The sequence below is a fragment of the Pseudonaja textilis genome, chromosome 8 (assembly GCF_049901715.1).
Source record: "Pseudonaja textilis isolate UNSWEBS1 chromosome 8, rPseTex1.2, whole genome shotgun sequence".
Classification (NCBI taxonomy): Eukaryota; Metazoa; Chordata; class Lepidosauria; order Squamata; family Elapidae; genus Pseudonaja; species Pseudonaja textilis.
The window spans coordinates 30,748,616-30,761,011 of record NC_141997.1 but is presented as its reverse complement, the minus strand read 5'-3'; the positions used below and the strand labels follow the sequence as shown (position 1 = coordinate 30,761,011).

At 38.4% G+C, this 12,396-nt stretch overlaps 1 protein-coding gene across 3 annotated transcripts in view; it reads right to left on the bottom strand.

The window, feature by feature from the left end:
- Positions 1-11,047, bottom strand: part of TPP2 (tripeptidyl peptidase 2) — a 51,839-nt gene extending 40,792 nt beyond the window's left edge. For 2 of the 3 annotated variants that reach the window (XR_015744439.1, XM_026708342.2), the window contains exons 1-4: positions 10,700-11,017; positions 5,324-5,452; positions 3,639-3,734; positions 1,009-1,113 (exon numbers count right to left, since the gene is read on the bottom strand). Coding sequence is in view for 2 of the 3 variants with exons in the window: in XM_026708342.2 (XP_026564127.1) it covers positions 1,009-1,113; positions 3,639-3,734; positions 5,324-5,452; positions 10,700-10,864 (495 nt within the window). In the remaining variant the exon portion in view is untranslated. Of the gene's footprint in view, positions 1-1,008; positions 1,114-3,638; positions 3,735-5,323; positions 5,453-10,699 lie in introns of all 3 variants that reach the window. The other variant, XM_026708343.2, reaches the window with a different exon arrangement.
- Between the last annotated feature and the right edge of the window lie 1,349 nt (positions 11,048-12,396).

Genomic DNA, 12,396 nt, shown 5'->3' with positions numbered 1-12,396 from the left:
ACAGAAAATTTGGGCTCAACTGTGGTCCTTAAGTTGAGGACTACCTGTTCCTTCAGCTGCATTGCAATTGTTACATTCATATTTCTTTCTTTCTTTCTCCTTTACGGGGCTTATAGGCTGCTCTAAACAATCAAATCTGAATGGTACTGTATAAAACTCCCTAAATCCATTGTTTGGATTAAAAACAGATTAAATAATTAGGACTAAAATTAAATGTAATTTATAAAACAATCATATAAAATGGGTATTAACTTTCCAGACTAAAGAAAACCCTCCAGCAGCATTGGCCCTAAGGTTTGATGAAATAACTAATTTTTCTAATCTTTCTAAAGGCCAGAAGGGAGGAGGCAAATGTTATATAATTTTGTCTCTTCTTCTCACCTATATATTTTATTTTGGGCGATGTCACTTTAAATTACAACCCTGGGGGAAGGGACTGTCTTTTTCAAATTAATCTGTAAGTAAGCCTAGAAGCTTTTTTCAATTGTAGAAAGAGATATAAATGCTGTGAATAATTTTTTTAAAAAAGTATTATCCTACACGTATTGAAAGTCCTTTGCATTTGAGCCTAATTACAGCCTGGGCTTTTACAGAATAAGTTCTGTAATTATGACTCCACGGAAAACAAATTAAACTTAAATATTCTATGTGCCTACAGTCTGAAGCTATTAAAACTCCAACACAGAGTCATCTGGGTGCTCACTTTGCTGATGATACAAGGCAATTCCAAATATTCAATGGCACTGAGAAAGTTAACCTGAATATCCTTTCAGACTAAAATGTTATCAGCTCATTTTAATAAATAATTTTAAAGTGTAAGTAATTTAAGGAAAGCATTCGTAAGATGAAGCCAACCTTCAGTTTGTTTTTAAGACAAATTGCCATGTGTAATTTTGTTACGGAAAAGTAATCTTCCATATGTGGATCTTGCTAGTAACTTTACTGACTATTATAACCATTTAAACAGCTTCAAGCTTTTTCTTCTAAAATGGATACCAATACACAAACCTGTGATGGAGGGGGCTGAGAAGCTTCAAATTCTTCTTGCTTCCTACATGCTTCTGCTAGTGCTAATCTGTGGATAGGATCCCAAAGTTTTTCCTTGCGTTCTTTCTGAAATAAATAAATAGCAACAGATTTTTTTAAATCAAAACTCTGTACTGTGTTTTACTGCAATAAATTAAATATCTCATCTCAGGTGTAAACTTTGAAACGAACCAACTGTCTCATTCTTGCTTTTTACCTGCAATATTTTCAATTTTAGAATACTTTATCAATACAGACAAGTAGAAATAAACTCCCAGAATGCTTAAAGTCCTGCTGCAAGGGTAGTGCTAAAAAAGAAGTTAGTGTTTTCTCTTAATTCCAAGGGAATTAAACTCAAACACATCAAACAACAGATATTAGCATAAGCACTCCTTAAGGAACATTCACTGTAACGATGTCATAGAGCGCTGCACATTAGAACAAATAGACAAGGTCAGTTTTTCCTCCATGCCATCACTCTGCTAAACAATTAATTCCCACAATACTGTCAAACTGCCTAAAAAGGCAGTATTACCATCATTATTCTCATCTTCCCCATTACCTATCACCTTATCTTCTTATAACTATAACTTTGTTGCTTGCATTTTAGAATTTAAATTGTTTAATTAGTATCCTCGTATGATTTATGTTGATGGCTTATTTAGTATCCATTACTATCACCAAGTATTGTATCTAATATTTTAGAATGTGAATGTATTTTTACAATGACTATGATAATGATTTATCACTACTGTTGTTATGTACACTGAGAGCTTATGCACCGGAGACAAATTCCTTGTGTTGTCTAATCACACTTGGCCAATAAAGAATTCTAATTCATTCGGAAGCCATTCGAAATCCTGAACATCTGTGCCCCAAGTTATGGTTGTTGCAATGCCCACAGTCATGTGATTGCGATCGGGGGCACTTGGAAGCCCATTTGCACTTACGACTGGTTGCCAAGTGCCCCATTTGCAATTTTCTTTGGCACCTTCCCCAGAAGATTGCAAGAATTTCTGCCCGCCCAGAGGACTCCCTCTCGTCTCTGGGGCCTTGCTGAAAAAGGTCTGTCCTGAAATCCAAGCGGGATTTTGGCATGGAGTGAAGCATGGGGCTTTTGCAATCAGACTCTAGAAACAAGATGGGAGTCTTCTTGTCTCTGGAGACTGGCTGCAAATGCCTCATGCTGCAAAAGTACTAGAGGTGGCATTCAGCAGGTTCTGACCAGTTCTGGAGAACCACTAGCGGAAATTTTGAGTAATTCGGAGGACTGGCAAATACCACCTCTGACTGGCCCTGCCTCCATCTATTCTCTGCCTCCTGAGTCCCAGCTTATTGCCTGGATCTTCTTTTGTTGCCCTGCAGAGGAGAATGGAGCTGGAAAGCAGGTTAGTGGGGTGGGGAGGGAATGGGGATTTTTCAGTAACCTTCCCCTGTAGTGGGGTGGGAATGGAGATTTTACAGTATCCTTCTCCTGCCATGCCCACCAAGCCATGCCCACAGAACCGGTAGTAAAAAAGAATTGAATCCCACCACTGAAAAGCACTCTATACCCAAATCCTGCTTGGATTTCAGGACAGACCTTTTTCAGCCAGCCTCTGGAGGGTTCTGGTCCCATGCAGGGCAAAGTCCTTCTGGCAGGCAGCTCTTTGACAGTGAAAGGGCTGCCCAGCTGAGGGTTTCAACCTCATATGGGCAGAAACCTCTGGCAGGCAGCTCCTTTGCTCCATCCCTTTAACAAGCTGGAAGAACACTTAATAACCACACCAAGGACACTGGGATTGTGCTCACTGGGTGAAACAGTGTCTTCTTTAATGACTGCTTCACTCAACGACTGAAGATTCTGGTCTCAATTCTGGTTGTGAGTTTACTGGTTGTGATACTACCTGTATCAGGGCTGCTTCTGATATTGAAAGGAAAAGGGAAGATCACCAACTACCTTTGTAGTAACTTTACTTCAGAACACTTCTCATGTGCTCTTGCTGATAATGGAAGGCATCACAACACTGTTTAAATTCTCTTTGCAGTGGTCAGGTGGCTATGCAATGTTGCATGGTCAACTGATCAATGTGCACATACAAAAAGATGCTGATGGGAGGGAAATGTAAATTGGAATTATTTTATTCTTTTTTATTCTCCTTTGGAAAGGACCAATCATGGAACCATGATTCTCCAAAGGAAGTAAAATACTTCTGAAGTATCCAGGCTTTCAATGCATTCCAACAGTATCAAAAATTGGATGGAAACCCATAGGCTTTTCTCCAGCTTCTTCTGTTGAAAAAACAAAACGATCTACAAAATCTCATTTAACAAAAAATAAAATAAAATAGTAAAATGGTATTTTACACCCTTGCTTATAAAGCGCCCTTCTATTTATTTAAATCAGAAATCTTGGGGACGGGAAAAAATAGTTTGCCAGAGGGTGAAGAATAATAAAGCATAGCAGAATTGGAATAGAAATAGCACTTAAGACTTATAGAATTAGAAACTAAATTAAACATACACACATACAAAATAAAATACATACAACCTAAACGTATTTTCTTTCTTTCTTGTGGTTCAAAATTACTTCAAATGTAATCTAAGTTAGGATAAAGAGTATAAAATAATACCTGTATTCTCTCTTTCAGAGCTTTGGGATAGAATTCATAACCATTTTTTAAGCCAATGTGATATTGTCCTGAAGGATTTACCCAGTCATCAGGAATCTAAAAAAAAAAAAGAGATTCATAAATTATATTTGGTTCGTACACCTCAAGCAATCATTGAGCTATTTATAATTGAACTATTAACCCTAGCTACAATTGATTTCAATGCGTATATATACTCACAAGTTCAACATTTGTTTGCTCACCTTAGAAGGAATGCCTAAATTGCAGAAATACATGGCACTAAGTTTTCAATTTATATGCAAAGTAATATTTGAGTTGTTTTCTTCTTTTAGGTATGTTCTGCTTGTAAACGACTGCACTATTATGTAAACTCCTCACACAAAAGCTCTACAATATGACATCTATGGTCAAATGGGTGGAAAAGAAAAAAATGTAACTTAGGTAAGATAAGAACTGCACTATGCATTCTTTTTTTGTACTTGGTTGGACTTACTTAACAAAACCTTTCCTCTTGGAATGTAGCCTATTCACAAGAACTGATCCTCACCGTGACCCTCTCCCCACTTGGGGTGCTTGGACTCTCTCTGAGTGGGGCCTCGCCTGCTTCCACTCAGCCAAGGTATTCTATCTACCGTATACAACTACCGTATGCAACTATTGTTCTTGATGGGAGGCTCTCAGTGCACTGTAAAAGAATCATTTCCCATCTTTTAGGTTGGAGATCGAGACAGGTTAGTGACTTTTGGCCAAAGCAGTGATGGCTAACCTTTTCGTCGTTGCATGCCGAAAGTGTGCGTGTGCCTGCACCCATAAAGCAATGTGCGTGCGACACCCCGCCCCCTGTGCATGTGTACGTGACCCCCACATGCACGCCCTGCCTTCTTGCACATGCGCATGCACTTCCTGTGTGCGTCTGCCCCCAAGTATGTGTGGCAGATACCCAACAATCAGCTGGCTGGTGGGGCACGCATGCATGTGTAGTGGATCTGTTCTGGGTGACGGCTCGTATGCCAGCAGAAATGGCTCTGCGTGCCACTTCCGGCATGCGTGCCATAGGTTCGCCATCATGGGGCTAAAGTCTGTAACCACAAAGTTTGTAAATAGAGGACTGTCCGTATGTACTATATATAACTGAAGCTGCAGATAAGCCTTGGTATATTATGTTGAGAACCCCTTTCAATTAAATTGCAAACAAATACTATGAAATGCTTTTCTTTGAAAGGTAAATAGGCCCTTTGAAAAATGTGGGGGTACAATTTTCTGCAATTCTTTAAACTAAATTTTGTGAATTTTCAAGAAAAGATGTATATTTTCTTTGAGATCTTGCAGAGAGGTGTTATGAATGTACCCTTCACAGGTTCCAAAGCACTGTTTTGTCCCCAGATACAAAGCGTTGCATAGCCTATTGCAAATAAACATAAGGCTACAAAACATCAGATGACTGTAAATACTATTACCATCAAACATATATTTAATAGACAAATATTTATGGTAGTTTTTTTAAAAAAATCCTTTGCTTTTAGACATTATGACCTAAGTAAAGGTAAATATGAATGCAACTATGTTTTTAAATAGACTCAAGGTAATTTCTCATAACTAGTCATCTCAATGCATAAACAGCAGGACAATATCTTAAAGTTTTGTTTCAAAAGAAGAAATCACAATTTAATGCCAAATACTATTACCTTTAAAATTCTTCCTGAAAGACCAGTAATTTCTCCATTTTTTGCTTCTGTAACAGTTGAAGTATTTACATCCCCACTACCAGTTGTATCAATTATGTCAACTATCTTGGGTTTTCCGTCAGTTGTGAACTAAAGACAATAAATAAAAGCACATATGATACATGAATATTTTATTTTATAACGTAAATAAAACTGCTACATGCATTGGAATAATACTATCTGCCTGTTACAGCAGACACCACCTAAATTTAGTTGAATAAATGTAATTCAGCCTTTTTTAAATCCAAGCTGATTCACAACATAAACAAAATCCATAAAGTTCAAATTAACAGCACATGTTAAAACAGCAAGATGAGCATATATTCAACAGAAGCAAAGCTCACAATTAAGTGAGAATTATATTTAATTGGCCTATGCCAATTCATCAGGGTATGAAGAATAAAAAAGAGAGACTTAGAACAAACAAAATTCACATCATACTATCTGCAGTCACATGAGGTTGTTGCTTAATGAACCACATAGTCCTTGCTTAATGACGGCAATCAGGATGGCCTGAATTGCTGTTGCCAAACAATGCTGTCATGTGACATTACACTTTACAATAATGTCACTTAGCAATAGCAATTTTGGTCCTAATTGCCATCATAATCTGAGGATGACCTACATTTAATTTATTCCCGCCCAAACCTTTCTGAAAAAGGTCTTCATTATTTCACAAACTATTGTGGGATTATGAGACTCTCACAACAGAGAATATCAAAATTTTGGTACAACTATTAAGACAACCCTCTCCAGTCATGGCAATGTTAGCCATTTAATACAAATTGTTCTTATAATGGCCATAACACATGCATTTTAGAGTTTGAAACATAAACATAACAATCAAAGGTAACACTTGGTACAGTAGAGCTTATAAATATGCATCCTATAAAGAGTGGGAGGAATAGAAATTCAAATTACATAAGAGGAAACAGATAAATTGGATACTGTCACAAAGACGGCAGGATGGAAAATCAACTGGAAGGATACAGGAAAGCAGAGACAGATCTTTATTGGCCAGATAAAACAATGATGCAAAATTCATTTGAAAAGCAGCTTTAACATCAAAGCAAAATGCAGTAGTAAACTGTCCTAATTCAAAACTAAATACAATTGCTTTCATGTCAAGCTTAATGCAATCAATTATTTATTTTTTGTTTTTATTAGAACAATCTGTATGCTGCCTACCATTGGACTCTGATCAGCTTAACAGATCTCAAGTGGCAGACTAAGGCAAAAGCAGAGCTAACAAAATTTAGCCCCAAAGTAATGAACTAGATTTAAAATTTTAAATTTTAGGAGGGCAACAATGAAGGTGGCATTTTTGGGGTGTGCTTTCAAGTTTGATACATGGAAAACCTTGTTTAGTTTTCTTGGCAATATTTTAAGTGCCCACTACCTTCTTCCTAGAGTTGAGACAGGGTAATTGGCACAAAGTCTGTAGTCATCCAAATAGTTTCCATGACTAAGGTACAACAAAACCCACATTTTTCCATACCACTGGACCTAACTTGCTCTCAAATAACTCTTACTAGCTATTTTTTCAACAAAATTTACATTGTGAATTCATTTGCATAATGACCGTACTTTCCAAAAGCATAACAAATGCGTTATATTTTGAAAAACATTTCATTTTTGGTTTTATTTCTAAAACAGAAATTTAGGGTCGATATTCTGAATTTTTAAATGTTACAAAATTTATATAACAGTTACACTAGGTTTAATTCTATCTTTATATTCAATGTTTCTTAAATTATATTCTAGGGTACATGGCTGTTCTCCATAAAAGTTAAAGAGATTTCACAAGGTTTTCCAAATATCCAAGAAAATGTTTTTTTTGTGTCATTTGGATTTATGCATAGTTAAATATTGGATCCAAAAATAACTAAACATCTTTACCAAACTTTCTAGACAATTAAGAAAAAATATAAATGCACATATTCCATTAATGAATATATGAATTGTAAAATATTATGAACACACAAATATGATATATTCATCACTCTCTCTCTCTCTCAAATATTATACTAAACAATTAAAAAAATCAATGGAAGAAAAGATGACCTTTTAAGTGAAAATGGCTTTTAACTGAAAATAAAGCTGAAAGAAACCATAACCTGAATCAAATTGCTTCCTGTACTTAACAGGAGAAAAGATTGCAGTTTGACAATACAAGAATTTTAAAACTATAGCTGTTAAGGAACTATGTTGGTTAATACGCCTTTCATAAATTTCTCAATAAACACAATTATAGTTACAGAATATTGCACAATCGTTGGCATGGCAGAACTAGTTTGGGCTTTTCCCTCTCCCACATATGAGGAATTAATTACAAGTATATAAAACATTTAATAATATACCTGACTTTGTTTTTTCCTGAAATTTGACACCGTTTTCACAATCCCATTTGCAACTTAAGCCAGTTTTAAGAGGATTACACATATTTCTCAATTATATTTTGTATACGTGAAGCAACTTCATTTAATAACATAGTATTTTATATATAACAGAGAGTTTTAAAGAGTTCAATATTATAGCTTATAGTAACAATCTTGCTAATTTATAAAGATGACTGAAAACTTTTAATGATACTGTACTACACTTACAACCCCATTTCTCTTTACTTCAATACAAATGCATATAACATCCACTGCATAGGATAACAACATGTGAAGGAAACTCAAACTACAAACATTAAGGCTGGGCAAAACATCTGAAAGTTTCTTCACAACATTTGTTAATGTGACACAAAGCCACTCTTTGAAACACTGAAGCAGTCTCAGTTTTTGCCAAAGATTTGTACAGATGTTTATGTACAAAGAAAACTTCCACTGGGACTATTAGTGAAAGAAGTATGTGGGAATACAAACAAGCCTTACAAAGATGTAACTATTTTAACATTTAAGAGACATGTGAAATTAGGGCTTCCCTTTCAAATGCCTTTTACACTTTTACAAAATATACCTTTTAAGGTATCACTGAATTCTTATAATGTACTGTACATTTTATGAAAAAAAAATCATATTACTAGGTTTGTAAGGAAAAATGTTGTATCCTTCAGGTCATCATTCATACTTGGGTGGAAGACTACTAAGGAATCCTAACACTGCACAGTAAAGTAGGAAGTTTGAAAAAAAAACCCTCAGAAGACAGTAATAAATTGCATGGATACATGTCTATGGAGATTGAGAGCTTCTTAAATTCAAACTGAATGGTGGGGGAATAGAAGGATTTATATTCTTTGCAGTCACCTGAATGGTAACAACCCTAATGACTGCAAAGAATATAAATGTGTCCATTCTTCCACCATTCAGTTATTATTGAAGCTTCTTGGATGAGAAGTAAAACATTTTCAAGAAAATCTAAGAAAACCCAGTTGCCTTTTTGGAAAATCATCTTTGGGAATACAGGTAGCCCTCAATTTACAACCACAATGGAGCCCAAAATTTTATGTTGCTAAGTGAAACATTTATTGATTTATTGAGGTTATTTTATAACCTTTCTTACCACAATTTTTAAATGAATCGGTGCAGTTGTTAAGTTAGTAACACGGTTATGAAGTGAATTTGGCTTCCTGGGACACTGTAACCATCATAAATATGAGCCACTTGTCAGGCCTCTGAATATAAATCACATGAACCATGGGAATGCTGCAACTGTCATAAGTGTGAAAAGTGCTCTTGTAAGTCCCTTTTTTCAGTGCCATTGTAATTTTGAATGGTCAATAAATGAACTGTTGTAAGTTGAGGACTATCTGTGCATGGATATACAGTTAATCATCTGACTTTATCTTGAGATTATTTTTACTTTACCTGCTTCAAAACTACCATACACAGAGAATATATGTTTATTTGCCTTCTGCTACTTTAAGGTCTTATGGGGAAATTTTAAAGAAGTCATTAGAGGCCATAAATAATAACAATAAATTCCAATTCCATTCCAAATAACAATAAAAAATCCCATCATTCTAAAGTTGCCTGACCCAAAATCCCAAGAATGGAAAAGTAGGTTGTGTCTCTCCTATCCCAATAAGCAGTTCCCTTTTGAATTAAAACTTTCTCCTTGAGCTTCTCCAAAGGTATCAGTCCCTTAATCCCCGAGGACACCTACACCAGGGGTCTTCAAACTTGACAGCTTTAAGACTTGTGGACTTCAACTCTCAGAATTCCTCTTCCAGTCATGTTAGTTTAGTTTAGTTTACTGTCATTGCACCTCGTACAACGATATCAAACACCATCTTCAGTGCACATCATGACCATGAAAATAAACACAAACACACATCTTTCACATGCCACACATCGACTTGAAAACCCCTGACATCGCATCAACATAGCACTATACAGTAGAATTTCAACAGAGCTATTGCCCTGAAATAGAAGCTGTTTTTTCAGCCCATTTGTTCTTGTTTTTATTATTTTATTATTCTGTACTGTCTGCCAGATGGTTCTGTACCGTCTGCCAGATAGTTAAAAAAAAAAAAAGGTGCCCAGGATGAGATGGATCTTTGAAAATGTTTTTGAACGTTCTTAAGGCAGCGGGAGCTATAAAGCTCTTCCAAAGTGGGGAGAGGGCAACCAGTGATCTTCTGGGCAATGACGTTAACCTCTGGAGTGATGTCCTATCTGCCCCTGTGCAATTGGCAAACCATACAGAGGTGCAGTAAGTTAAGGTGCAGCGGTAGAAAGTCACCAGCAGTTTTTCATTCAGTTGTTGTTTTCTGAGAAGTCTCAGGTAGTATAATCAGGAATTCTGCGAATTGGAAGTCCACAAACCTTAAACTTGCCAAGTTTGAAGACCCTTTTACACCAAGAAAGGGTGCCTATTATCTAAGCTTTTCCATGCACTGAACTACAAAGCCTGGTACTGGGCGGTTTGTCAGCTGAAGAGCAACAGGGGGGAAGAAATGCTGGGAAAAACAAATCTTACACTCTTATTCAATCCAAAGTATGAACTGCAGCTGGTCCTCGATTTACAACGGTTCACTTAGTGACTGAAGTTACAATGGCACTGGACAAACTGACGTATGACCATTTTCCACACTTACGACCCTTGCAGCATCCCGTGGTCATGTGATTTACATTTGGATGCTTTAACAGACTCTAATTTATGACAGTTGCAGCATCCCAGGGTCACCCCATCCCCTTTGGTGACCTTCCGACAAGCAACGGGGAAGCCAAGAACTGCTTTACTAACCGAATGTCTCGCTTAGCCACAGAAATTTTGGGCTCGATTGTGGTCGTAAAATGAGGACTACCTGTAGCGGGAAGAAGAGAGGGGAAAATAATAATAATGATGATACAATTTAAAGCTAGGGAGAGACCTCCATTGGCATCTCACCTCCATGCCCGGAGCGCCGGGATCCACACCCGTGTCTAAAATGGCCAAGAGAACACCCCGTCCATCATATTCCGGGTACCGGGAAAGGAAGGCGGTAGCTCCGGTTTCCTTCTTGGGCAGAAGCCCTTGAAACGGGAACTGCTCGTCTCCAGCCGACGCCGCCATGTTGCAAACAAGGGAGAGGGAAGGAGAGGTTAAAGGAGACGCCAGACACGCAGCCGACACGGAAAGACAAGAAGTGGCCGCGCAGCCCGAGGTGACGCAACGGCTCTCCTAAGAAAGAAACGCTCTAGAAGGAAAGAAGGAAAAAAAAGGGGGAGGGCGCAGGCTTCTTTTCCCTCTGAACGCATGCGCCGCCGTTCCAGCCAATAGGAACAATCAGCGCGGCCCAGCGGGGGGGCGCTACGTCACGGGCGCTCTCAGCCGGCGAGGGAGATTTGATCGCGCCTGGCTTTGCTCGGAGCAGCCTCTCGAATTACAGCGCGGTTGGCTCTTGCTGTAGTGGACCAATGAGAAAGGGAGAGGCTTTCTTAAAGGGATAGCAGATTAATTAATCATACTTTGGGCCCTCTTCCGCCACTTCTTCCCGCCTTTCCTACTTGCGTGGCTTCGTCTTGTTTCAAACAACGCGAGATCTTCATGCTGTTTGTTCGCTGGTTGTGGGACGGAGATAGTGGTGGCTTCGATAGAATGGAATGCAATAACAATAGCAAGAATAGGAATCGAGCTGGAAGGGACCTTGGAGGTCTTCTAGTCCAGCCCCCTGCTCGAGCAGGAGAACCTATCTTACGCCATCTCAGATAAGCGACTGTCTAGTCCAGGGATTCTCAAACTTGGCAACTTTAAGACTTGTGGACTTCAACTCCCAGAATTCCTCAGCTAGCTATGCTTGCTGGAGAATTCTGGAAGTTGAAGTCCATAAGTTGCCAAGTTTGGGGACCTCTGATGTTGATGGTTTAGAGCAGGGGTCTCCAACCTTGGCAACTTTAAGCCTGGAGGATTTCAAATCCCAGAATTGCCAGGAATGCGCTGGAAAAGGATGACTACTAAAGAGACCCAACTGCAAGATGTGGACATCCATTGGGCGCTGCTAAGCTAGTACAGTGCTCCTTTTTATTCCGGCTTACCCCACTACTTGTAGTAGAAATGGAGGAGCCATTTCAGTTCGAGTAGAAAAAGTCAAATATACAAGGTAGTCCTCGACTTGGGACCAAAACGGAACCCAAAATTTCTACAGTTAAACAAGGCATTTGCTAAGTGAGTTTTGCCCTGTTTTATGAACTTTCTTGCCTCCATTGTTAACTGAATCACTACAGCTGTTAAGTTACTAAAATGGTTGTTAAATGAACCTGGCTTCCCTATTTGCTTTGCTTGTCAGAAGGTTGCAAAAGGGGATCACTTGTCCCCAGGACACTGCAATGGTTATAAATATCAACCAGTTGCCAAGCATCTGAATTCTGACCACATCATGAGGATTCTGCAACGGTTGTAAGTGTGTATCATGCCCCTGTCGGAATCTGATTTGAAGGGGGAGGCTGAGCAGCTGACAGGGAGTGGGAATGTGGCTCTGTTGGCTGTGGAAGAAACTGGGGAAGGGCACAGTCTGGCTGGGCAGAGCAGGATAGAGATAGAGCAAGAGAGGGAATTCAGAGGAAGACCCAGATCACCCCCTCTTCATCCTAGGGCATGCAGGGAGG